Source organism: Platichthys flesus, chromosome 9 (assembly GCF_949316205.1).
Source record: "Platichthys flesus chromosome 9, fPlaFle2.1, whole genome shotgun sequence".
NCBI lineage: Eukaryota > Metazoa > Chordata > Actinopteri > Pleuronectiformes > Pleuronectidae > Platichthys > Platichthys flesus.
Genome location: NC_084953.1, coordinates 16,058,283 through 16,085,774, shown reverse-complemented (window position 1 = coordinate 16,085,774; position 27,492 = coordinate 16,058,283). Strand labels below are relative to the sequence as shown.

Below are 27,492 nucleotides of genomic sequence, written 5' to 3'. Positions count from 1 at the left end.
TTGTTAACAGTACAACAGTCTGTCTGGCTGATGTCAGAGCTGGTGACTTCATGGTATCCAGTCTTTTGGTGCAGCATCTAAGAGGCTGTCAATCCCGAGGATGCTGGAAAAAAATCTATCTAAAACTTCAGGAGGGATTGAAGAGGATAAGCAGAGATGGAAAAGCTAACATACAGTATATGATTCACCACCAGCGCCAGTCTTTAGTGAAACAAAGTACAACAAAGGCAATGGAATGACTACATTTCGCCATGAAGGCCCTTTTCTTGGGCGCAGTCCCGGAATAAAAGAAGTCATCACAAAACAAAAATGTCGGAAAAAGATGACACTGAAATAGTCAATCATTTTTTTCAAATTTTCTCACGAAGATGGATGTTGTATCTAGACTTATTTAGATGACTTAATAATAATCTAAAAAAATCATAATTCTGATTATACAACTATAGCATAATAATGATTATTATGATTGTTATTTTTATCAGGTATATTGTTTATATTGTTGGGCACTGTTTTTCACTCAGCTTTAGGAGTCATCAACACTACCAGCAGCAGCCAGCAGGGGTGTAGGAGGGTGGGAGAGGTAAATGACGCCCTCCATCCCGCCTCCCCCCCTCTATTACCTTTCCTCCTCTCTCCTCCTCCTTCTCCCTCTCTCCCTCCCTCCCTCTCACCCGTGCACTCCCTCTCTGCGCTCCTCAACCGGGGCACGGGAGAACCGAAGCTGAACCGTGGAAGCCAAGATGCGGGTGGTCGCGGCCGCGGGAGTCGCTGTGCTGTGGGCGCTGCTGGCCACTCTGGTGCCCGGCGGCGCGTCGGAGCTGGTGCAGGAGCAGGAGCAGGTCAAGGCCGAGTCCTCGCTGCTGAAGCCGAAGGTTATGATCGCCATCCTGGCTCGCAACGCGGAGCACAGCCTGCCGCACTACCTGGCCTGCATTGAGAAGCTGGAGTACCCGAAGGAGCGCATAGCGATCTGGTGAGAGCGCGCACGGACATGTGTGGTGCAGCAGTGACACGGTTTACTACTTTTGTCTGACTTTGCGTAAAGTGAGCGTGTAGATTATTTTGTGCAAGTAAAAGTACTTTTCCCATCCTTAACTGACTGTCTATCAGCCACTTGGTCTCGTATCAGATGTTTTTGCGCAGTTTCTAAAAGGTTGGCAACAAGTTGTGCACGGTGGTCTGCAGTGGAGCGTGTTCTAATGAAAAGCAGCGTGTGTGCGCGTTTCATCATAATAACAGATCATCAGTGTTGGAGACCTGTTGCTGCCGCTGCGTTTTACGATGCACTTACCCCGCGTGTCTGCCGGCATCCAAATTGCACACCGTGTGCGTAAAGATGAAAGAGCTGTTGTGCATGTTCGGGTTTTAGTCTGAACCCTTAATCACGGCTCCCTCCGCCTGATTCAGCACAAACCTGCGGAAACGGGCCTTTAAAACAGCAGGGCAGGCAGGTATAGGGCAGGGTGGGGGTGCTCACACCAGGCATATAGGGTCCTGTAGGTGTGTTCGGTGCCACAGCGGCAGACTGGGATTATGCAAAGTCAGAGGGAGCCCTCCAGCTAAAGGGGATGAAAAGGAACACTGAGTTGGTCTGACAGCAGGGGGTGGGGTGCATTCTTGAAAGTCATGTTTGAAATGTGTGTGCGTGCGTGTGCATGCTCGTTTTTGTTCCCTTTATAGGACTTTTTCCAGTATAAACAATGACTCAGGGAATGAAAGCGTGGTCCTAATGAGACAAAAGGTCGGGGCCAAAATAGAACCTGTGGTCAGTTTAAGAGTAGGGTCTCCCACTTTGTTGTCCACTAACCAAAAGGTTGGATATTCGATTGCATGCTGAAGTTTCCCTTTGAAAGACAGTGAACCCCAATTTGCCCAAGATTGCTGCCGCAGCAGTGTATGACTTTCTACATGTGCGATAGAGAAAGTGCTGCACAAAGTGGCAAAGAATGAATGAGTGTGTGAATGGAAAAGGAAAAAAGTGCTTTATAAATACTTTCCATTTACCTCGGACACAGTTTCGGCTGCCCACAGTGAATGGGAACCAATGCAGTGTCTTAACAAGGATAGCTACGTGTGTGATGTGCATGATGATCTGAGAGATTTCCGACTATTGCAGTGCAGATTAGACATGAAGAATGCGCAGTGGAGGACAGGACACACAGCAGCCACGCACACACACACACACACACACACACACATCACACGGTGTTGGATGTACAGTATGTAAAGCTTTTCCTCGTCAGCGTCCAGCTCCCTGGCATCCGTTTGTTTGGATTCCCACCCTTCCCTTTGCAGAATGTCTTGATTCTGTTTGCAGAGTTATTGTCTGCTTCTAATCCAGAGACCCCCACCCAAACACACACACCCCCCCACAGTATATAATCAATGTAGAGATGGGGCCCATCCCTCTGGAGCGCAGTGCCAGTGTGGCTGAGTGGCTGTACGAGTGGGTTTAGCTAACAGAGGAAGGGCCCCAAGAGTCAAGAGGGACGGGGCGTCTCTCTCTCTCTCTCTCTCTCTCTCTCTCTCTCTCTCTCTCTCTCTCTCTCTCTCTCTCTGCCCTGCAGTCAGTGCAATTGAATGTAAAATCACAGTGTATATTTGAGGCAGGCCATGTACATGTGTCAAGCAAATATGGTTGTGGTCACTAGCATTGAAACGTCTCATTAAAGAACAAAGAAACTCCTTCAGATACACACAGTATTGGGTCCTGCATCACTTCTAACATAGCTTTTTGATTTTGATTTCAGTAGATAAAGTTTGTAGTGTTTCTGCTTCTGTGGTCTTTTGTGTTAACCACATTCTCTTAATGCTCATATTCATATCCTGGGCTATTTTGGCCATTTCTTTATGCTTTTGATTTAGCCTTTTTACACGACATGACAACGTGTTTTCTATGTCATTGCTTCTTTGACCAAACAATTCATTTTTCACTTTGACGTAGTCTATCAATATTGGACCCAAACACAGAGAGATGATAACACCATTTGATTGTGAATTTATATCAAATGTTGTAAGATTATTAGTGAGCACACTTCTATGTAAGCCCTGCACATGGAGACATACTAGGAGATTATCTGAGAGGACCTTTAATGAGCAACTAAAAATTAGGTCTATGTTATAATACAAAAGTACATAATAGTTATGTTAAGGTATGTGGTGCTGCTTTGTTTCTGTGGTGATTGGAAATATCAATTAAAGTTGTCAGTTGGAAACAGTGGATATATCGATAAACATTGTAAACAATGTTTCTATGTATTAAAAAATGTGCTTCTTGTGGTCAAACCAATTAAGAGTTTTTTTTACTATGACTCAAGCAGCTCTGAGCCTCTTTGTTTCTTTTCTTCATCATTAATCTAAAACATTAGGAGCCAACTGCTGCATTAATACCAAGTTATGATTCAGCTCTCACCAAAAGCATATATCCAAGTTAGAGTATTTTTACTATGAGTTACATGAGCACCAATTACTTAAGACAAAGACAAATACAGTTTGAAGATCCTCAGCTCATGAGATATCTAATGGGGGATGGATGAGTAATGATGATTGAGGATGATTATACAAGTAAATCCAGTGACCCCTGTCTTCCCAATTAATTTACCATTACTGCTACTGAAAGATTAACTAATGGTGTTTCTGGTTTTATTCGAAAGTAGAAGGTGCTTATACGCTTGGAGAAAGATAAAAGGGAATGAGGTGAGGCGAGGGTCTCCAGCTGGACTCAAGCCAGAGACTTGGTGGTTTGGTGATACATTACTTCACTGATAAAGAAGCCACATTGCTGCTTTTTACTACCATCTATACCGCAACTGCATAGATCATGAACTGAATAATGTAAAGTATGCAGGGAACTATCCGCCTTATACAGACGATACATGCAACGTGTGGCTGTGAGGCTCCTCTGGTTGTGTGGGGACACAATGTTCCTGACGTTCTCTTCTCTGGAGCCTCTGATTTAGAAGGAAGATGTTTTTCATCTTCATGTCTCCCACTCATTTCAATCATGCAGTCCAATGGAGAATGATTTAGGTGATCAAATATAATAAAAAGGGATTTCTTCTCTTTATTGTTCTCGCATGGGAAACAGGGTTTTCTATTTTTTGTAAAAAAAAAAATTGAGAGAGGAAGCTTAAGGCAACAAGCAGCACTACATTTGAAATTTGTGTTTTCAAACTAAAACAATCTCTGTCCACGAAAGTGCTTTGGCTCTGAATCACTTTCAATCCGTGTCCATACCAACACACATGAAAACGTGAGTCCACTTACTGACACTGGGCATGCGCATGGTGGTGTAAACAGAAGGACATGTGTTTCCCACTAGTCATAGGGTATGTCACAGATTGCTTGAATAACAGCTGGTGTCTTACACATATAAACAGTTGTAGCATTGTAAAATGCATAATTTTACTTCACAACATGGTGTTTGCAAAAAAGACAGCGTTCACAACACCTGCAATTCCCAAAACCTGAGTTGATGCGTTTTCAAACAAATATGTAGTAGTATAGATGTAGTTTAAGAGAATCAGAGGTGGAGTGTAACAAAAAGAAATGTTATTGGGACGGACAGCTAGGATGTTCCGCAGTTATCAGGTCCGAAACTGTTTCCAGTTTGAGCATGTTCACCAGATAATCTGCCCTGATCAGGCGGGCCATGTCTCCTCCACCCTGTTTCCTCAGCTATGACTCAGGCTGACAGATGGGATGGGCCAATAAAGATCAGTCCTTAGAAGTTATCCCTCTGCAAGCGGGCATGGGTCTGACAGAGAGGTGGCAAATCAGTGACAAAGACTCTCACACTGCTGTTAAGAAAAGAAAGAATGCAGGGAATTGGAGAAAGAGGGAGGGGGGGATGGTCGGGCAAAGAGATGGTGGTAAACTATGCTGGGAAAATTACCCAAAGGGCATTTAGCACTTTGGTTAATCTGCATTCCCTCAGTAGCTTGACCAGAGCTGTGTTCCTCTTTACTGTTGACCTGTTGCTCCATCCTACTCCAGCTGTCCTAACAGGACAACCATGGATGATACATAACACTTGACACTGTCATGGGGAGAGCCTGATAAAACAGGTAGTGAAAGGAACCCCGGATTTAAGACATAGTGTGACTGACTTGGCAGTAGGTCCCAGTAGTTATTAGTCAGGAAAATATAGCATGGCCATGGACCAAGAGGGGTCTGGGTTGGAATCTTACTCAGTAAGCTGGGGTCTTTATATGTTGTTACTGCAGCTAAATGTTGTTTGTAGGAGTTTGAGTTTGTGAAGGTGTTAAGTTGTTTCCGTTTTCCCAAATGGTTTTGGTTTTGTATTTATATAGCGCTTTTCTAGTCTTGATGAACACTCAAAGCGTTTTACAGTACAGTTTTACATTCACCCATTCACACACACATTCATACAGTGCATCTATTCGCAGCACTTTGTTATTCTATTGCATTCAGGGTTCAGCATCTTGCCCAGGGACACTTCGGCATGCAGATGGATCAGACTGGGGATCGAACTGCCGACCTTCAGGTTGGAGGACGACCACTCTACCTCCTCAGCCACAGCCAAAGACATGCATACCAGATGGACGGGGGAACTTTGGGTGCTGGGTGGTTGTCTGTCCAGGGCGTACAAAGCTACACTCAGCAAAAAGTTAGCTTAGCTAGCATGAAGACGAGAAACAGAGCGAAATCATATAGACTGTATATAAAGGTACAATCGTTATGCAGTGGACTCTGTAGTTGTGGTTATTTAGTTCCTTGGCTGAGCGGCCCTTGAGTCTTGATGTCACTAAGAGGCTGCTAGGCAACCAGTTGAGGGTACAGGTAACACAAACTTCCCCCCAAAATGTAAATATCTAAACACAGATTCTTTGCAATTACAAGTGTAAATATACAGTGGAGAGCAACAGGAATATGGAGAAAGAGACAGGAACCAAGGTAACAGGGTTAACCAGGAGTTTCATTAGTGGAGTCCTCATGACTGAAAGGATAAGTGCAGAATTGAATAGCTTTTATCGCGTGCCAATTGACAGTTGAGTTGTCCTCGGGAGTCCACTTACTAATGTTACTGCTCAGCTGCTCCAAAGGAAATGGAGGAGGATTTCATAAGCAGAGAACTCTGTGTTTCTCTTGACATCTGTGGGACAATGCAGACAAGCCTCTCTAAAGTTCTGTCCAGCCTGTTATCAGTTTGCTTTTCCTGCAGCTTATCGACTGCCGGGTGCGCTCCTGTGGGGAAACGCTTTCCCAGGTGCTGGGCCGGGGGGCGAGATGATTTGTAGACCTGCCAGAGACAGACTGAAGCCTGAGGAAGAGGAAGTCCTCCCTTTGAGAACTTGTTTTCTCACTTTCATACACCATTTTTCATATTCAGTTCTTTATGAGAAAACCACTTATCCTTTATTGATGACTTTCACTGTACTTTATGCGAACAAACATTAACTTACTCATACCAGGAGTTTTGTGGTAGGAGTTTTCTTAGTGTTTACTTTTACTCATTGCATTTCTTGACAGAATAATATACAGCCACAAAGCAGCTGTAAACATATCATATCCCATTTTACCTAATTATCTAGTCTCTGGCAGTGTCAGGCGTGTTGGTTTATCCTAAATATGAGAAGATGAGCCGAACTCGGTTTGTTCAATCAAGTATTTATTTAGAAAGCAATGAAAGGTATCAATCAGCAAAACAATGGGCATCCAACAAGTCGCATCAGAACACGAGACCCATCAGAACGCATCAAACAGCCGGCGCCTGTCTATTTTATAACAGTAGATCTTGGTTCTTCCTCCTCGAAAGTGCGCAGGCGTAGGCCATCCTCTTGGTATTGGAATAAGGAAGTGACAAGGAGCCACTCCCAAGACCTTGACACAGCTGATGGCATGTGGGCCAATGGTGTTGACAATTGAAGAAAAGATTATTGTGTTCTTGCTATATCAAAACAATATTCTGACATTCAAAACAATTTAACCAAAACAACGAAACAGAACTGTAACGCAGACACAAATCTGCGTTACAGTTCTAATTTTCAAGATTACACACTAGGAAGGAAAAGGTTATTATTAATCATTTGCGAGAAGGCCTTATCTGGCTCAAACTGCTTCTATTTTTATTCATTTAGAGTTGAGTCAGACAGAGAATATAGGTAAAATATTGAAATCCTAACAGCAGCCCACCATATCTAAAGTTTCATAATGAGACAATTTTTTTTTATAGTTAAAACACAAGAGATGCCTAGCTTGGTGTGTGCAGCGCTATTTGCAGTGCCGCATAATCACCCAATTCGTCAGGCCACCACATGGTTGCGATCTAAGGCCCATAACGTTTTTACCATCCATGCTGACCTCAAACTTTCAGCTGCAGTTGTGTTATGCAACAAAGTTCTTACTCTCACACAAAACCTCCGTTGTTTGGTCTGTTTACTGGTCAATCCGAATCTGTTGTGAGAATAATGTGTATGCACGTGCACCCCTGGTATCGCCATAGATTGAATTAATTCTGTAGTATTTGCTGTATGATTTTGCCCTAATTTCACACGAGAGAGTTAATAATTGAAGTCAGCAAACACAAATAAACACACATCTCTTGATTATCCTTTAAATGCTCCACCCCCAATTCATGGAAGGGTATCTCCAAGTCAATGACACAGAAATCCATCAGCCATCAAATTACATGCACACAAACACAGCATCCAAGAGTAAAAACCGACTGGTTACAGGTTCTAGTGCAACCGAGACCATATTCCAAAATTATTTCTGCACGCAAACATGCAGGCACCCCCGCACACATACTAACACCAACTATGTTGTATTTAACCCCCTTTGATTGTTTCACCACTTCATATCTGGATGGAACTGCCTCTGTCGTGGTCTGTTGTGGCTCAGCCAATCTGCGGTTGTGTTATATGTTAGCGTAGTCGTTTTCAGTTGATGACTTTACTTTGTGTGTCTGTGTTCCAACACAACGTTGCATGTAGAATTAAACAGTTTACACCTGCTTTAGTGCTGAACAGCAGGGAATTGCCTTGCAGGGCGTGTAGCAGTCATTTTTGTTGGTAAAATGTGAGACATCTGTGTCACACGTGTCTGACTTCGCTGACATACATCTCATCTATTGCTCTGCATCTATGAAGGACTGTTGTGTTTGGGGAAACTTTTTCAGGAAACGCAACAACAAAAAACATAAAATATGTGGAAAAGTTTTGGTTACAGGACTAAAGTGCAGGGTCGTTAAAATACATGAGGAAGAGTTTAATTTGTGTTCCTCATTATTTCTCTCTGACAGGCAGATATGAAAATAGAACAGAGTGGTGAGAATCAAACATGAACTCATTGTCAGTTTTACAGCATTGGATCGTTGCCCTTTGCGTCTCACTGTGCCAGGTGCGTTACCCCGGAGCCCTTTTCTCTATAGGAGCCCACCAGGGAGGTCTAAGTTGTTCCTGGCTTTGTCACAAAGACCATTTTTCCAGTGTATCCAGTATGGAATCAATTATGAGGATGGAATGGGCTTTGTATATTATCTGGTACAGACAACATGTGCACTTGTGAATGATTAGTAGCATATGCTTTCAGTTTGTGTCGATATGTATTAGATCACAGAATTGGAACTGTGTACTAAAATGAGTGGGTCTGATTAAGGATGTTCCAAGTAAGAGTATAAAGGCACAAGCATGTGTGTTTCCTCTCATATAAGTTTGTATGTGTGTGTTAGATTGTTGTGTATGTGGGTCTTTGAATGCTATACCAAGGATAATGGGTGTTTGGTTCTGCTCTGCCCCTCTGACTCAGGCCCCGGTTTTCCAGTCACTTTCCCAATGATCCCGTAAGACCCACAGCGAGTCAGAACCTCCATCTATTGAGTAACAGACCACGATCATGTGTGTGCAATCAGATTTTCCGAAGATGATCTGCGCTCACATCCAGAACATGGGAAACTGTGAAATCTTTAGATATCTGTTCAGATATTTTTAAACTCACTAAGGCAAAGAAAGGTGCTTGGTCAATGGGGTTTGGTTTGGCAAAGTGAAGTATTCTGCACACACTTAGTAAGAACTTAGATAGCCACCTATACACTCACCCATTTGGAGTGTTCAACAAAATATTTGACATCCCAGCTGCAAGCATCATTTTCAGACACGTCTACATGAGCTAAGTCTCACATGGCAGAACAGACAGAGCACATCTGGCAGTGTCCTATCCCCGCTCTGCTGTGAGAAGATGCAGAATCATCTGGAGTGAGTCCTTCCTATCATATCTTCTAAACATTTAAGAGACATTGTTTATGTCACTCACTTTCTACTAAACCTGTTTGTTTTTACTGAAGACACGAGAACGTAAAGATATTTAATAACCAGATGGGAATAAGATAAGATCTGGCCACTGTAGTTTTTTTTTCAAATATTTCCCAAACAGGATTAAACAATGGATTGGTTAGGCACTATTTCCACACATCTGGTGGTATGGTGAGCATTAACTGTAATCAGACGATTGAAAATCAACGAGGCCATTTTCAGAGATCAAAGTCATGTGAAAGACAAACTGGAAAATGTCAAAATTTTCTGGACATTTCTGGAGTTTGACTTTTACATATAAAGAATTCAGCAGGAGATTGGCTGGGTCAGACTCAACAACAGTAAAATGTCTGAAGCATTCAGGCCAGGGGCGGTGCCTGAGTCGGGTCAGACGTGACGTATACATTCTGCTGTGGAAATCTTGCATTTTGCAGCACATAGACATGGCCAGTGCTGTCAAAAGCTCGTAAAGCGAAAATTGTGTCACCTTTGTTTCATCCTGAGATATTTTAATATCTTCCTTAGTTTTTAGTCTGTCTGTCCGTCCCCATCTCTCTCTCTCTCCCTCTGGTTGTTCCTGGACTTGGCCTGGACTGTGAATTCTTGCTTAGATGCCCCATGTGTTCCTACACACTTCCAGCCGTATTGTCGGAGCTTGGCAGCAAAGCTCTGACAGAGTTGGCAAAAATGGACACATGATGGCATCCTGGTACAATCACTTTCATCTGGAGAGAGAGAGAGGGAGACATTGAGGGATGGAGGGAGGAGTGGAGATCTGGAATGAGATTAGTTAAAGTAGAGGCAGCAGTAAAGAGAGCGAGGGAAGAAGAACAAGAAACAGTTCCACTGTTCATCTGTCAGGTGATGTGTTGAGAGCCATGTTTTCATGAACACTGGAGTATTCATTAAAAAGAACGTGCTCATGTTCTCATATGGAAATATAATTTTAGCACCATCCATCTATGTGTATGTGTGTATGTGTGTGTTTGTGTCATCAGTTTCATGGCCTGACTACTGTGCTCTCTCTCCCTCAATCCCTCCCTGTTTCTCATTTCCCGACTTCTCTCTGTTCCTCCATCACTCCTTCCATCTGTTTCTCAAGGTTTTTGCTTGATTCCTCTCTCTGTTACATTTACCTTATTCTCGTCTACAAACGTTTATTCTACAATTACTCTGAAATACCTTTCCATACATAAAGCCACAAGTATACTGTACCTTTTTCATCACAGTGACACTGTGTCATGAATCTCCACTTGTACCATTTTAGTTAGAGATGTTTTGATATCAGCATTGGAATAGCCGTCACTGCTGCAGAAAACACAGAGTACGCAAATCTATGTACCAATCCAGTGACGTCATTAAACATTTGAAAGGGTTAAACTTGAGTCGGGATCATACAACATAGATTTTTCCTGTTTGCAGGATCCCAAGGATTAAATGCATATTCATACTGGACAGTTCTGAAGTACAAAATTACACATCTCCAATGCAAATCTCCTGATGTAGAGGTTGGGGAGTTGACTAGAGCACAAGGTGACAGATTTCTCATCCTGTCTGCTGCTGACAGTCAACACTGGCTTTCTTTAATGTTTAAACTAGATGAATATCTTTGCCTGTTACACTTCAGTGCCAGCCCGCCAGCCTTGGCCACTTGTATTGACCCTGAGAGTCATGAGGAATTTCAGTCAGGAGTCTCACCCGCCTCCTCCTCCTCCCACCCTCCCTCCGACTCCTCTCGTACCCTTTCCCCTTCCATCCCTCTGCCCATCTACTCCCTCCTCTTTCTCCTTTGCCCCGCCGGGCCTACCAGATATCTGCAGCCATGTCAGCCTGCAGACGTTATTACCAAGTCAACACACACTAGTGTAGTTATTATGTTTTAAAGGCATCTCTGCTCGGGTCTGAAAGAGGCATTCTTCCTTCTTAATTATATGCAGCACCCAGTCATTATTGGTAGTGATATGAGATAGTTTATTGAATCAACAGTCAGCTGACACTGGCCCACTGGGGCCTCTCAGACCTGTGTTTACCTTAAAGGCCAGTCTAAGAGACGGGCCTGTGTGTTTAGGGCCAGATGTCAGCCTCCAGTTAAGCGCCCTCTCGACACGCTGTTATCTGAAACACTTTCTGTCAAGGATAAGCCGACCAGGTGGGAGAGAGGGAGGCAGAGAGAGTGGTGAAGTGGGTTTTATAATCATGTTAGCTGAACGAGATGGATGTGGTATATTGCTCCACATCCGGAGACCGAACTAAAAAAGTTTTACAGCGAATTTGAAACTTTTATCAAATATTCAGGCTAATAATTGTATCAATAATAATGTTACTTTTACTTTCAGTAAAACTAGTGCAATGCCCGTTGTAAACCGGCCATGTCTGAAAACGGCTGAGCCGCTGTTATCTTTTTACACAGGTCTGTCAATCAACCGACACAATCTTCAGACCCATGTTTAAAACTTTTCAAAACAAAAGCATGATATAAAGGATTGAAGCAACAGAACGAAGATTGTGCTATTACTTTGAAGACAACTTTCCAAAATTGTCCAAACTGCTACAGAGCCCTGGTCGCTTGTTTATTCACCTTTCAGTAATATTGAATGCACCAAATGTCCAAGTTGCACCATACTTGGCGCTGCACCCTTGACATTTGAGAGTACACATGCAAGATGCTGATAAGAGGAACGATTTAGGACAGATGTGTTACACATACAGACAGATGTGTGTGGAATTAGTTGGTATTTATAGGTACAGTAGATGTGATGCGGAAAAAAAAGCGTTTCTTAGTTTGAAGAAAGGATTATCTGTCAATTTATAATAAGCTACACATTTTGTCATCCGAGTGTATTTGGGATGTTTCGTTGTTTATCTGATCTGTAATGTCACTGGTAATATTCTACACCAGCTGCTACAGCATTGGATGAGGACTAGTGTAAGGTTCACATGTGTACGTGGAAAGATGGTCTCATGCACTTAGATTAGAGAACACAAGAAGAAGAAATAGGCATCTCTTAAGCGATAGGGCGGGGGAGTGCAGGGGTGTGAAGGTGAGGCCTGAGCAAGCATGTGCTGTCCAGATGGCCATCATAAAGTCAGAAAGGGGAAGAGGAGGCCAAACCCTACAGCTGCAGGCAGCAGAATAATGAGGCTGCAGTCTATTGTAAACGTCAACATTGGGATGAGGAGACGCAGCATGAGGCAAGACAGGAAGCGATGGAGAGGTTGGGAGGGACGAGGAGGGGGATACGAACTCAAGACCTCGGATTACTGATCCTCCTTTTTTGAATTTAGCTCCATCGCCGATAGGTAAAATCTTCACAATCCTTTACTTTCGGAGACATGAGCTTATTGCAGCTAAGCTATTTGACAGGATCTGAGAATGCTCCTTAACTGGGTATTGGGGGTCTCCGGACAGTGTGTGTCAGCTGCAGGCTGAAGGCGGAGGAAATTGAGGAGACAGGGCGCACATGTGGCCTCCCGGAGGAGAGATGTGACCGAAAATAAAGTGAGACGGAGGAGAGGATATCCCAAAGAAAAATGAATTTTTCTCCAGGGTGCTGTCATGTCTTGGCTTGGCCCGATCAAACATGAAGGAGACCCACAAGCAAACCCCTCCCTCGGTTTCCCTATAGTTGCTTCACATATGCATGTGTGATGGCTTCCCTGTGGTATACACCATAAAGTTTCACATTTCCAGAAATCATAAGGCATGCAGAGATGTAATGCTGGTAATGGAAAATCCCACAGTGTGCTCAGAGTCCTGAGTGCTCGGGGAGGCTGGGCAGTGGGAGGGGCGCAGTTGAAAGATGTGCTTGTGGAAAAACAAGAGCCAGTAAGCAACAGCGACACTAAAGAAGGTGCATCATCCTTACAAAGCACATTTTGTATCTTTATAACCCGGCGGAGGTTGTGATATGCTGTTATATGCACAGTTGTGTTTTATCCACAACAGCTACAAAACACAACCAGAACGACCAAGCCAACACTTTCCATTTTTTCCTCAAATTCTGAAGCTTTATTGGAGTTATTGTTCCCCTCGTTTTTCTTCTCTTTGTGGAAACTTTCAACCTTGACTGATCGATTACCTCTGCCAAGAAGAGCCTGGCGAGATTTCGATTTCTTCTGAGGTTGTAACCTGGACAAAAGGAGTCATTATCATTTTAATGCGTTGTGTGTAAAAATGAAGTCAGCCCCATTCTTTATATGTTTGAAAGGTTTTAATGAGCCATGTGAGGATTTCCATTCTTAATTTTGGAACAATTTCCTACATTTTTTTAGTTTATGTTTAGCAGTAAAACAAAGTGAAGTCAACAGATCCTCTTTTTTTACACTCTGTTTCATCCCACCCGCTCTTGCTGCCTCTTACATACACACAAGTGGGTTCGCTCACATTTGCCTCCATACATGGCACAGTTCCCACCTGCTGTGCCATGCATTGTTCTTCACTTCCCTCATCTTAAATCCCTGTCTGGAGCTGAGTCTGTGATTTGGAGATGACATGCAGGAACACATTTATGTCCCCCCCCCCCCCCCCCCCCCCCCCCCCCCGGCACTGTGCAGTTTAGTGGTTGCAGAAGCATGTAACTGTGTGTGCAGATGTGCTCATTACCAGCGAGTCAGGTGTTTGTGTGTTTCCAGCCTACGATAAAAAGGGCATTTATGTACCAATAAGTTCTCAAACGTTGACGCACACTCAAGAAGAGACATGCACATTTCTTTAAAGTACCACTTTTAAGCAAACATTCCCAAGACACAAAAATGTACGCCTATATGTTTGGTCACACACCTGCAAGTGTAGGCATGCACACACACACACACACAGGTTTGTGCAGGTATCCCTATTAGGACTGTGTATTGACATCCATTGATTACAAACAGCCTAACTAAAACCATATCTTTCACCGTGGGTACCCACAAGGCCCACTAGTCCTGACAGGGTCAGTGTTTATGGTGTCAAAATGAAGACACACACAAATACACACAATGAATTCCCTTGCCTCTTACCAAAATCACAATAATAATACTCAAACAGCTCTTTAATACAAATGAGGACTTGCAAAATGTCCTCACTTCTGTTGGTTTATTAAGCACCGAAGGACCATAATATATATAATATCTCATCTACTGGTAGGTTATGAACCATCCAGACCCCTCTGGTCTGCTTTCTGTCCCCAGAGTCAGACCTAAACATGGAGAAGCAGCATTCAGTTTCTATGCTCCTCGTGGTACAAGCTCCCAGAGATCTGCACATCTGCTGCAAATCTTAGTTCTTTTAAATCCATACTGAGCACGTTCCTGTTTGCCAAATCCTTTTATTGAAGCAAATAATTACTGATTTCTTACGCTGCCCTGTTATTTGAACTTTTTTGTATTGTCTTTTGTTGCTTTTACAACTCGTCATGATGCTTTTTGTGTTTTATGTAAAAGCAATAAACTTGCTTTGCCGCACTCCGTAAGGTCTAGGCTCAAAATGGTCCTCACAAAGATGTCATTACAACAACACACACACACTCATGCTTTTGGAAGTATTGAGAACTCCAACTCCTTCAGGCTCCTCCAGCTGCTGATTATCTCAGAAGCAGAATTTATATGAGATGATTGAAATTCCACACACGTGAGCGCTCTGCCTCTTTCTGACTCATCTTTGTGGGTTATGCTAGACGGTGTGTGTCTTTGTATCTGCCTGATGTTATAAGCATCTGCTTCCCTGTATGTGTGTGTCTTTAAAATAGAACAGGTGTTCCTGTATCGCTAAATGTGTGTAAATGAGGAGCAACAACACTGTCATTTTCTGCTGAACGGTACTTACTGGAATTATCGGGACATCGCACAAGAGTGTGTGTGTTTGTGTTTGAGTGTGTGTGTGTTTCTATCACTGCCCCTCGCTCAAACTGGGTGTGATTTTGGAGAGAGTACAGCAAGGAATATTACAGCAAGCAGTGGAAAACTCCATCTTGCCAAGTGTGTGTGCGTGTGTGTGTTGTATGCACACATTCGCGTACGGGACTCTGCCGCACATTCTGTTGACCTTTCCTCCCTTAATGTTGGTTTGAATGCAGAGAGAGGGAGAAACAGGTGATGTTCAGTTTTCTGATGCTCAAATGTACAGAAGTGAAGGCAAACAGTGATGCAGGGCTTGATCACTGTTTTAATTTCTCTTGCACCATTTTATTAATACATGTACAGAAACACACACACACACACACACACACACACACACAAACAGTAGGCACAGTGTCGTCTCTGAGTAACTGTGGGAGCCGCAGTGAAAATCTTTGAAGAAGCAGCGAAGCCGAGTGCAAACCACAGGAGTGACTTAAGTCTGCTAAATTTTACACTGACATCATTTTCTTGCAGTAGTGGGTGTGTTTCTGTGTGTCTGTCTGTGTGTTTGTGTGTTTTGTCAGGTTGCCTTTGTTGTCGAGATGTTTTTTTCACCGAGCTTCCATATTCATCTGCGGCCTGTGTTGGTTTGATTGTTGAGATTGAGCTCGATGGATTGAATGAAGTACTCATCCCATGAGGGACAGCCCCTCTCTAAAGCAGGATAGCTATGAGCTTGGTGTGTCTTTTTTGTTGTTGTTGTTTTTACCCAGAGTGCCTCTGAGTAATGTCTGTCGGTGCTGTTATTTCAGACTTGCACGGCAGCAGTGCTCTTACGCAGTGAGGAAGCTCTGCAGCACTGAGGCTGCCTGTTGTAACATGAGACGGTAATTAGACAAATCTGGAAGAAGCCCGAGCGCTTTCCTCCATAGCTCGCTGTCTGAGAGTCATGACTCAGCGTCACAGCCTCTTTCACACAATTTTCTACTTTAAGTTTCACTCTACTTCACATCCCCTAATTTTACCCAGAGGTTCTTTTATTATAATTTTGTATTTTCTCTGACACTTTTCCCCATTTTTTGACAGTGATTGAGAGGTAGGAAATTACGATGGCCAAGACGTCTAACACAACCGCATTAACAGATAAAGCATGAAGGCAAAAGCCAAACAATGGAAACAGGATCACAATGAAACTGAGCAACAACAGATGTTGACATTAAAAGTAAGCCAGTGGTTTTGAAAACCTGGTCCATGTGATGCATGTTTACTTTAGGTATTACGGTGCCGGCGCTTGGAACAACCAAAATCACCTGTTGTGTAACTACTCTAAATGACAAGCATCAAATTTAAAGCAAGACTGGTTTGTCCAAGTTTTTACAAATGACGGTTACTTGACCTTATCATCCATGACTTGACCAGAGTAAGTAACTTGCTTGACTGTCAACAGATATTGTTCACTTCTGTTGTGGTTGTGTGCTTCTGTTGTGGTGCCTTTAGCCTTTATGTTTTCTTTTGATGTGCAGTCACGGCCACCCTAGGCGGTAGACAGAGATGATGACATCCACAAACGGGCCAGATTTGAACCAGAGCTGCTGCAGGACGGCCTGTGAGACTTGTCTGTGTGTTAGTTTGAAGGATAGTAACCGAGGCTGTAGAGTTACTGGATGCATGGTCAGTGGTCTGCTTCATTTCACTGACATCCTCTTCTGTCTGTGTTGGTTGTTCCAGGGCGGCAACAGACCATAATGGGGACAACACCACTGCCATGCTGAGAGAGTGGCTGAAGGGAGCCCAGAGTGTCTACCACTACGTGGAGTGGAGACCCATGGAGGAGCCGAAGTGAGTCCGATTTGGGTTTTCTTCTGGATTTGTTCTGACAATCAGTGTTTCATGACAAAAAGGTGATGATTATCTGAGCGACTTTTTTTGTAATCAGGTCCTACACAGACGAGTGGGGTCCGAAGCACTGGCCTCCCTCCAGGTTCAACCATGTGATGAAGCTGAGGCAGGCGGCACTGAAGGCTGCCAGGGAACGATGGGCCGACTATATACTGGTAAGACAATGACTCTGCAATGGACACCGGTTTTTATCTGCTCCAATCGGCAGTGATGGAAAAATGACACGCTGGTGAACACATTCATTTCTTCTTAACTCTGCACCTTTTCCAGTTTCCAGTGATATGATGCACATCAAACTTCTAAATGACCTGAAATTTTTCTGTCGCTGTTTGAGTTTGAAAGAGGAAGTGAATAAAAAGCTATTAAAGTGAAATTACTTTAACTTTAACAATGCAGTTTTGCCTCTGTTGTATTATTTATTAAGCACTCCTTCAGTGCTTAATAAACCAACAGAAGTGAGGACATTTTGCAAGTCCTCATTTTTTTAAAGAGCTGTTTGAGTATTATTATTGTGATTTGGATAAGAGGCAAGGTAATTCATTCTGTTAAACATGAGTCATGAAAATAAGAACAAAAAGGCAAACCCCTCTACTGGCAATTAGAAATTAGTCAATCGCCTTTAGCGGGTTACCAGAGTTTAAAAAACTGAGTTGTAAAGGAAGCATAAGATGACAGATTTGTTCTCACTAAAACCTTCTTCATACTGCAGAAATATTTATCGAATTTAAGTCACATTTAATGATATTTCTAATCTAAAAATGTAATTATTTTCCAAACCACAAGGCTCTCCTCTCCATTTACACTCAGATCCTCTCTCCTCTGTAGTTCGTGGACAGTGACAACCTGCTGACGAACCCTCGTGTGCTCAACCTGATGATGGCCGAGAACCTGACTGTGGTGGCTCCCATGTTAGAGTCCCGCTCTCTCTACTCCAACTTCTGGTGCGGCATCACCCCACAGGTACAGTTGAGACCCCAACACCGCCTGTCCACGTATCAGTTGGCGTTATCACCTCAGCACGGCGCTCTTCTTCTCCCTCTTCTCTGTCAGGGTTACTACAAGCGAACACAAGACTACCAGCCCATCAGGGAGTGGAAGCGACTCGGCTGCTTCGCCGTTCCCATGGTGCACAGCACCTTCCTTGTAGACCTGCGGCGTGAATCCAGTCGGGACCTGACCTTCTACCCCCCTCACCCAGATTACAGCTGGGCGTTCGATGATATCATGGTGTTTGCTTTCTCGGCACGTCAAGTGGGTCAGTTTGAAACCTCGCAACAAACTGCCAGACTTATGGCAGGGATGTGAATGTCTCACGACTCGAACAAAGTCAGTGCATCTCAAGTCACTAGTTGTCGAAAGTGATCTGGTTTTAATCAGTTGGTTTTCTGCAGAATAAAACTGAAGGCTTTTTATTTTTTGAATGCACGAGTCAGAGTCAGCCTGATCCGTGTGACTGACTGTGCATGTGGCTGTTCATTAGTGTGCAACATTGTGTGTGTCTGATGTGAGTCATCATCTACTGCGAACAAACAGCATAATTAAACCTTCAACCTTTCAAAGACAGCAGGAGTTCGGCAGCAGTAAAGTCTGCACTCTGCCACTCTACACAAAGACTAACGGATACACAGACTTTCACAAACACAGTGGCAGGGTTTCTTCCATCTCGCATTGTGCATTCCATTTACTGTTACATGCAATATTTATGTGGAAACATCTGATTTCTTGGTTCTTGGAAGAGTTTTAGTTGAATGCATGAAGAATAAAATCCACATTTGTTCAATCACTGCACCTTTTTATGTTTTAGTATATGGTGACTAATGTTTTCCAACATTGTAAAATGTTGTTTTGATTTCCCCTAAGTCTGCTACTGTTAGAATTCACTGTTATCCTTTAAATTATACTTTTAGTGTTTTAAGTGAAGAGTTTGTACTAAACAAACCTAAAATAGCACCTGAAAAATATAAGTATAAATACTTGATCAGAAAATACAATTCCAGTAAATTGGACATGTCATTAGTTGAAGCACAAATAAAATAATTAGCTGATATAATTTAACCAGTGTTCACGTGAAAATGTATATTTTGTATGATTTACATAGCAAACAGGAGCTAACGGGCTAACTATCAGTAAAGTTTTAATATGGTCTTTAGTTTTACAATTTTACAAATCGTTGCCTCATTTACACATATATTTATTTACAAATGTACTCACTTATATAATTTATTATTATTATTATTAGTATTATAATAATTACTACATCAGCCCTTGTGTAACACATCGTCTAAACACTGGTTGAATGCATAACAAAAAAAATGTTGTGTGTGTTTCCAGGTGTGCAGATGTATGTGTGTAACAAAGAACACTACGGCTTTCTGCCCGTCCCGCTCAAGGCCCAGCAGAGTGTGGAGGAGGAAAGGGAGAGTTTCGTACACACAATAACGGAAGCTTTGAGTAAGTGCACACACAAACACACACATGCACACACACACTTCCCAGATGTCCAGACTTTACCATCAGTCACGCCTTGATGACTTTACCTCTCAGACCCCTTTTACGTCTTCTTGACATCCTCGACCCGCCCTGATTACGTCCTGTCTGCCCTCTTTGCTCAAAACTCCCCTCTCCTCCTCTCTGTCTCTCCACCCCCCATCACCCCTCGTTCTGTTTATCCAACCCCCTCTTCCCTCGCTCTTTTTATCTCCCCGTTTGGCCTCTGTCACTGCTCGTCTACCGGCTCAGATTTTAAATCAAGCATATCAAATAAACCAGTGCCACAAGAAACTCTTTTCTGATCCTGTTTTAACCTCTCGCCTCCTTCCTCACTCCCTGTCCACAGTTGAACACGACATCGAGACCTCAGAACACTTGAACTCCTCTCCATCGTCGCAGGACACGATGGGCTTTGATTACGTGAGTTGTGAGGAGCAGTTGTCTGGAAGAGCAGAAGCTCAGCAACGTCTGTGTCTCTGTGTATTTACTGTTTATGAGAATCGCACTCGTCATGTTTTCTGTCCCAGTTTGCTTCATTTTATTATTGGACCATTGAGAACTGAACAGTGATGGACGAAACAAACTCTGTTTGCAATATTACTCAGTTTTTTCATGTGAAATGTTAATATTAAAGTGCAATATTACTATTCATTTGTAGTAGTATTTTTCATTATATTATGTTTAATAACCATTTGCAATATTCCACATTTTTTACTCCTTTATTATAACTATTTATTGCCATTTTAGTTTAGTATCTGTTTATGGTCTCACATAACTTACTTGCAATTCTTCTGCATTTACTCTGTACACAATTAATAATTTTGATTTCCCTTATAATACACTTTAGACATTTCTTTATATTTTCACTTCCATTTTTATGCTTTGTTTTATTATCTTTACTTAATAATATATTGTGTTACTGTAATATGTGTTATCTTTCTAAGCGTATCTCATATCATCTTATATCTTTTAAGTTCATCTTTGCACCAGCCCTCCTATCTACAACCATTTATTATAAACATTTTTCATCACGTGCTCGCTGCATTTTGCACCTGACTGACTATGATTAAACTGGGCTGCAAAACAATTTTAAATCGGGTTTGAGAGCAAAGGAAATGATTGTGTCTCCATTGTTCCTGTGTGCAAATGTTTAGATTTTGCTGATCAACCTGAAGCGCCGGCTGGACAGAAGAACCAGGATGCTGAAGTCCATGGCCTCGTTGGGTCTACACGCGACGCTGACTGACGCGGTGGATGGCAAGTAGGTCACAGGCACAGTGAGCTGAGGGCTGATTGAAAAAATCTCCTCACACTCTTTGATGTAAAGTCATTTGAGGTTGAGAATCTTCTGCACAACAGCATTGACATTCTTCTGCTCCTTTCTCCCCCGAGCATCAGCTGAGATAATCTCCTCTATGTTCTGAAACCTATACATGATGAATCCAAACATCCTGTCTAAACAGAGATTTGGCGTTTGCAGTAATAATCTCCCCTTACTCTCCCTTCTCAGATCTTACTTAAATCCACTGTTGAGAATGTAGTAATCCATCCGGCCTTATTTTGTCTGGCAGAGTGCGTTACTTGTCGCAGCCTGTCAAGCTCGACTTCCTTGTGCTCTGCTCTGAGGCTTTTTTCTTATGCTGGTGATGCAACTCTAGCTGTTTGACGGGTGTAGAGCTAAATCAAATCCCCACGTTACCACCGCCTCTCTGTGTCTCTAAGGGCTCTGAACACGTCCCAGCTGCAGGCCCTGGGGATAGAGATGCTGCCGGGCTACAAGGATCCTTACTCGGGTCGAGTCCTGACCAGAGGGGAGATCGGATGCTTCCTCAGCCATCACTCTATATGGAAACAGGTGAGGCAAAGTGACATCTAATCTAATGCAGTGCACGACTTGGGGAAGACGGATCGTGCACTGGAACAAGTTTGAACATAGAGGATCCAACCTGTGGATCCAGCTGGATTTTGCCAGCTCTGTGTTTACTGCTCTGGAGCTGACTCCGAAACTGTCCAGTCAACAGGGACCCTTTGAACGTTTAACCAATTGGTTTCTTGTCCACATAGTAGAATGGTTTATTGTGCTGAATATAATAAAATGATCTGTCAAAATGTCCTGATATGATGTACAGAGCAGATAAATATAGTTACAGTGCCCCACGGCAAGAAATAAAGAGAGCAAAAAAAGCATTAAAGAGCCTGATTGAAGGGAGCATATTTACGAATTAGGAACGGTGAGATGAATGAGGAGCTGTCATGTGATGAAATGAGAGACAAGGATGGCACTGAGTGGTGCACATACCTCCCTAATAACACACACTCATAGATATCTGTCCCCTTACACCTCTTTAAGAGCACAACTAGCAAATATACACAGGAAATTAAAATGCCTGTAGACTCACTAAGAAAAGGCGATTGACTCCTTTCCCCTTGAGAGTAGAGGAGTAGTTGCCTTTCTGTTTTTTACTCCTAGTGATTCAAGTTTAATATCATGCACAAAGCTACACCTGAGGAACTCTCTCATTCCGCTGTCTTGCCAAATTAGCAAGTTCACTTGGGTGTGACGATTTCATCCAGGTTGATCAAAGCTGATGAAAACTTGTCTAGTGCAAAGTAATTTATTCTGTGAGCGAATGCCGATTGCAGACAAAAGCACAGATGTTCGTGGGTTTTTTCTCCCAGTGGAGAATGGCCTTTGATGTGAGCAATGTTTAAAAAAAGAAAAAGAAAATTGCATGGGTTCTTCCATGACCCCTACCACATCCCTCCACAAAGTTTGGTGGAAATCAATTCTTTAGTTTTTACATAATCTTGTTACAGGAATGAAAACATAACCTCCTATGCACTATTAGCCAGGACACTGGCAAACTGAAGGAATGCAAAGCCAAAAGTTTAGACTTTAATGTTAGAGGGAATGTTTGTCTTTGTGATCATCAGGTGATAGAGCGTGGCCTCCAGAAGGTTCTTGTTTTAGAGGACGACGTGAGGTTCGAGCCCTGGTTTAAACGACGGATACAGGCCTTAATGGAGAACATCGATAAAGCCCAGCTGGACTGGGACCTCATGTAAAAGCACTCACCTACACACAAACACTCGCACTCGGGCCACACTGGGTACGTGAGCAACAACGTTTTCATTATGGCGTCAAAGTGTTCAGGTTATATTTATTTTGGCTGGTCTTCTAAAGACATTTTCAATTTCTATCTGTTGAATATGTCACAAACTTAAAAATTGACATTACTTCCTGCATTTTTTTTCTAAATAAAAGCACTTCTGTTGACTGAATCCATTCATTTGTATCAACAAGATTTTTATTCTTATGCAGAACCGGTAACATTCACGTCTTAATATCGTAGAGTCCTTGCATTTAGTAGAGGGCATAAGCCAATAGTCATACCAGAAACACACGTAGCAGACAAGCACCCCGTGTGGCCCGGGCTACACACACACCCCAGTGCACCACAAGTTAGAACAAACCACAAACCTGTGTGAAGCCTCATCCACACACTCTCTCTGTCCCTCCTCCAGCTATGTGGGACGTAAGCGCATGCAGGTGCAGCAGCCGGAGCAGTCGGTGGACGGCATAAACAACCTGGTCCTGGCCGACTACTCCTACTGGACGCTCGGCTACGCACTGTCGCAGCAAGGGGCCCGGAAGCTAATGGCTGCACAACCGCTGACCAAAATGCTGCCTGTGGACGAGTTCCTGCCGGTCATGTTCGACAAACACCCCAAGTCAGTTCTCTTTGATTTGTAATGTTGTTATGTAATGCCTAAAACCACAAAGCTGCAGAAATAAGTCTCACTGCATTATGCATGTTCACAAATTTTGGACACAAAGACGTTTTTAGAAGATCGGGCACATGAACAAACTGGCAAATGTTTACGGAGGACCACAAACAGATGCTCGCAGGTGCACAGCCCTCTTACATAAGAACATATATCAGGTAATCCACAGTTAGAATAAACATGAAAATGCAAAAAGAGAAAAGCTAAATTTAAACTGCATGGTCAGATAAATGTGTGTATGCATGGAGCCTGTGTGCATGCACAAAAGCAGACACAGGCAATGAACCAGTGCAGAAATATGAACGATTCTACTGTACAGTCATTATCTAAACATAGACACAAACACACATGTTCGTGTACCCTTTGACTCTTTAGACTCTGGGACACTGTGTAGTTTTCTAGTTTGTGCTCTGGTGGTAGACCACAACCTCCATCCCATTCAAATCCCAGTTATGCTCCTTATTGGCCCCTTATCCGCGTTCCCTCTCTCCTTCTCCCTGATTATGCCCCTTTTTCTTTGGTTTTTCTCCTGCGCCCCATCCCCCTCTTCTCCGCCGTCTTCGGAGCTCCTTCAGACACAGGGCATGGATTGTTCTCGGGGTTCAGTGGGTGCAGAGCTTTGCACAGGACACACACAATGGCTGCTTTTCTGTTTCTTTTTTTTTACTCAGGGATTCCTGCAGTACCCCGCTGTCCTCCACCTCCACCTCCACCTAATCCTTTCACTCTGCCCCCACCTTTTCCTCACTCTTATCTCTTTCTTCATCTCTTTCTTTTTCTTTTTTTTTAAACTCCTTTTGCCGTCCCTCTATCTCTCTTCACAGACTTCCATTTTTATTTTTCGCACACCTACACTCTCTGTCACCCACCTCTCCTCCCCCTTCCGTCTCTCTCTCTCTCTCTTTGAGGAATTTGGGCCAGCGCAGCGCTTCCTGCTGGTTGGAGAACGGGGACAGGATTCCCATTGATAGAGGCTGGAGTGTGGGGGTGGGGTGGAGATGGACACTGTGCAAGTGTGTGTGTGTTACTATATAAATACACGGATATGTGTGTCCAGTGTGCATTGTATGGATTACTAGGTAAACAGTAAGTAGTAAATAGAAGATGAGCTTGTTCAAAAATGGGAGAAAGTTGAAATGTAGACACAAATGTGGAAATGTGGCAGGAAATATGTTTCAATTCGGGATATTATGTCATTTATATTTGCATTTTGGCAGAAGTAGACCTAGCTCAGCTCCTCACCTCAGTAGAATGCTCCTTTCCTTCTCTCTTTTCTTTGTATTTGAGTTTGTCTGCTCTATAACGGACAAAAGACACTCATCAGAGTAAACTCAGTAGGATGATTGTGTGGAAGCTGAGTTGGGTGGGGGGGGGGGAAACGTTTTCACCGTCCCAATGGAGCGCTAACAGACAGGCGTTTGGGAGGGCGGGGCGTTGACCTCTGTGGTGACCTCTGTCTGCAGAGTGTGACTCCGCCGGGCTGACGTGTCCGAGTCCAAACAGCCGTCATTCCTCCCCGTGGCTCTGCTGCAGGCTGCCGGTGACACACTGATAGTGGAGTTCACTGCTCTTAACAGGGGCCGACAGTGTGATGGTAGTTTACACAATGAAGGTGTGGCTGTGATCTGATGGTTTTAGTAGAACAGACTATAGTGGGTGAGAACTGGCACTTCCATACTGACTTCTCTGAAGAGATGTAACAAACTATTTTTATCATAATCAATGAATTGATGGATGCAAAGTGAATATTTGCGACCTCAAGTTGACATTTTAATGTTGCTTGTTTTGTCAGGTGAGCATTTGTCGGTTTACTCTCATGTATGAAGAAGAAAACCACCAGAAACACACGATGGTAGATGATTGGTAGACGAGGATTTCTGAAGTTAAGGTCCCTATTCCACTATTGAAATATGGAGAAGGAAACTGCAGTGGTTGGCGGAGGCATACAACTGCATTGTGATAATCCTAAACTGTAATGAAAAAAATCTTTGTTATGACAAATGCGGCTCCAGGATAAAAGAGTTGTTCCTCTACTCCACATCCTGTTAGTTTGCTGTCTGTGTTGATATTAAATGAACACCAAAGTTTCCAGTTGATGGGATATGATGAGTCAGAAGTTATGGCATCATGTAAAGTAGTTATGAAAAACCACAGACACAGACAGGGTGGGCTGGTAACACAACACTGTTGGTGACATCATATTTCTATTTAAACATTTATAAATAAAAAGTGAGAACTTGAGTGAGTGAAGCTGCCTGTTCTCATCCATCCATCCCTTTTATTTTCATCTATCAAAGACAAATGACAACTTTTCAGTGACTGCAGTTTTTCTCTGTTTTCTGTCATTGTACACTAAATATCTTCTTCGTTTCACTCCCCCCCCGCCCCCCCCCCATAATCCTCGGCAGCACCGAGTACATGCGGCAGTTTGAGCCCCGGGACCTGAAGGCCTTCTCCGTGGAGCCGCTGCTCATCTACCCCACCCACTACACCGGAGAGCCGGGCTACATCAGCGACACGGAGACCTCCACCATCTGGGACGACGAAGCCGTGGCCACGGACTGGGACCGGCAGCACGACCGCAAGACGGCGCAGCAGGGCCGCATCCGCTCCGTGGCGCAGAACAGCGTCACCGGGGACTCGCCGCCTCCTGCCGCTCGAGGGACACGTGACGAACTCTGATAGAGGCACTCACCGTTAAAGACTTGTGTTTCTGAATAAGCCGTGTACACTGTGAAAGTCATGTGTACACACACTTGACAAGACACTTGAACTACAAGCCGAGATTCTAACCATGCATTTACACACAGACACACACACACACACACACGCACACACACAGGTATCCGAACGGATGACAGAGAATTGAGATGTCAGTCTAATCGGCTGCCTGATGAGTGGACACCGAGGAGCAAAGGGAAGAGGACGAAGAGCAGCAGCTTCACTCATTCCTCATGTGCCTCTCAGCATGTGGAGTGTGGAGCTACAGCCTGAGAAAACCCAAGCAGCACAACCCGCTGGACATGAAACATTCTCACAAATCAGTTTTACTATTGTTTTCATACAGATTGTGGTTATTTAAAAAAAGAACAGATGTGTTTTCAGTGGACAGCTGAGGAATAAAGGAATCTGAACGCCGTCTGGAAACAGCTGTGGGTGTGAAGCTGTGTGTTTGTGCATGTGCGAGCGTGCACACAGGCACAAATAGATGCATATATCTGAGCAACTGGGGATGTTCAGCGCAGCCTTTCCTTTCCAAGCAGCAGGCCAGTAATGGATGCAATTAAGTTCCAGTGTCACTGTTATTGCAGATTCACCTTCACAGCAGGCCGGCCCTGCTGGTAGTCATTTCAGAGCAGCCGCCATACATTACATGTAGCCTGTAGGCAGTGTGTGTGTGTGTGATGTGCAGTCACATCTACTTTGAATATTTCTTAAAAACTGGATTTTTGAATTTTTCATGTCCTCCACACAGGCTGTTTATTTCCCTTCAGTTGTGGTGCCGGGCAGAACCAATAAAACAAATTCTTTATTTCTGTGTTTTCACTCACTCCGCAGAATGAACTGACACAGATGTCGGTCGATCTTCTGAAAGTCATTTGGATTATTACTGGATTATTGCAGAGATGGAAAGATCCCATGACATGACAGCAAAGCAACACGAAGAAATGCACTGCGCCCTCTGTGGGACGGAAATAGAGGCTTCATCAAGTCGTGTATATTATTGTTTAACTGGCTGAATAGAAAACATAAACATCGCCGCGACTGTTCCCACAACTTCCCTCTATGGAAGACCGAGTTTTTCCTTAAACCCCGTGGCCCCACACAAATTGGCATTAAAACATGAAAGGAGCCACAACCACCCAATAAATGTGGAGGGTTTGAGCAGTTATCAACTGCTATGCGGTGGGTGCATGTTGGCTCCCACTGTTCACTGCTGAGTGACAAACTGCTCAGTGGTTTATAGTTCCTGTCAGTGGAGGTGAGAAGGGAGAGGGAGGGAAAGGGTGAGGTGGGAAATAAAAGAGAGACGCGTGATTGGGTGAAGAGGAGCATCGGCCACAAAGGAAATCCGTTATGATATTGAACAAAAAAATCTCGTCAGGTATTTCAGTTCTTTGATGAGTTGCAGTTATTTCTAATCCTGCTTCATTCAACACTGGCCTGGAAGTTGTGTTTGTTTGTTTGTTTGTTTGTTTGTTTGTTTGTCGGCTTGACTGACTTCTGA

General features: G+C 43.5%; 1 protein-coding gene across 1 annotated transcript; it reads left to right on the top strand.

The window, feature by feature from the left end:
- Positions 1–721: 721 nt before the first annotated feature.
- colgalt2b (collagen beta(1-O)galactosyltransferase 2b) lies at positions 722–26,776 on the top strand. Its single transcript, XM_062394727.1, has 12 exons — positions 722–973; positions 16,818–16,928; positions 17,026–17,143; positions 17,814–17,948; positions 18,039–18,243; positions 19,320–19,439; positions 19,825–19,898; positions 20,633–20,739; positions 21,201–21,333; positions 22,413–22,540; positions 23,004–23,210; positions 25,673–26,776. The coding sequence occupies exons 1-12, from the start codon at positions 741–743 to the stop codon at positions 25,944–25,946; spliced, it is 1,845 nt and encodes a 614-aa protein (XP_062250711.1). The 5' UTR covers positions 722–740; the 3' UTR covers positions 25,947–26,776.
- Positions 26,777–27,492: the final 716 nt, after the last annotated feature.

Excerpts from the sequence above, each read along its gene's own strand:
- colgalt2b (XM_062394727.1), top strand. The coding sequence starts at position 741 with ATGCGGGTGGTCGCGGCCGCGGGAGTCGCTGTGCTGTGGGCGCTGCTG. Across the intron at positions 19,899-20,632 it reads ACACGATGGGCTTTGATTAC|ATTTTGCTGATCAACCTGAA; the intron begins GTGAGTTGTGAG and ends GCAAATGTTTAG. Across the intron at positions 20,740-21,200 it reads ACTGACGCGGTGGATGGCAA|GGCTCTGAACACGTCCCAGC; the intron begins GTAGGTCACAGG and ends TGTGTCTCTAAG.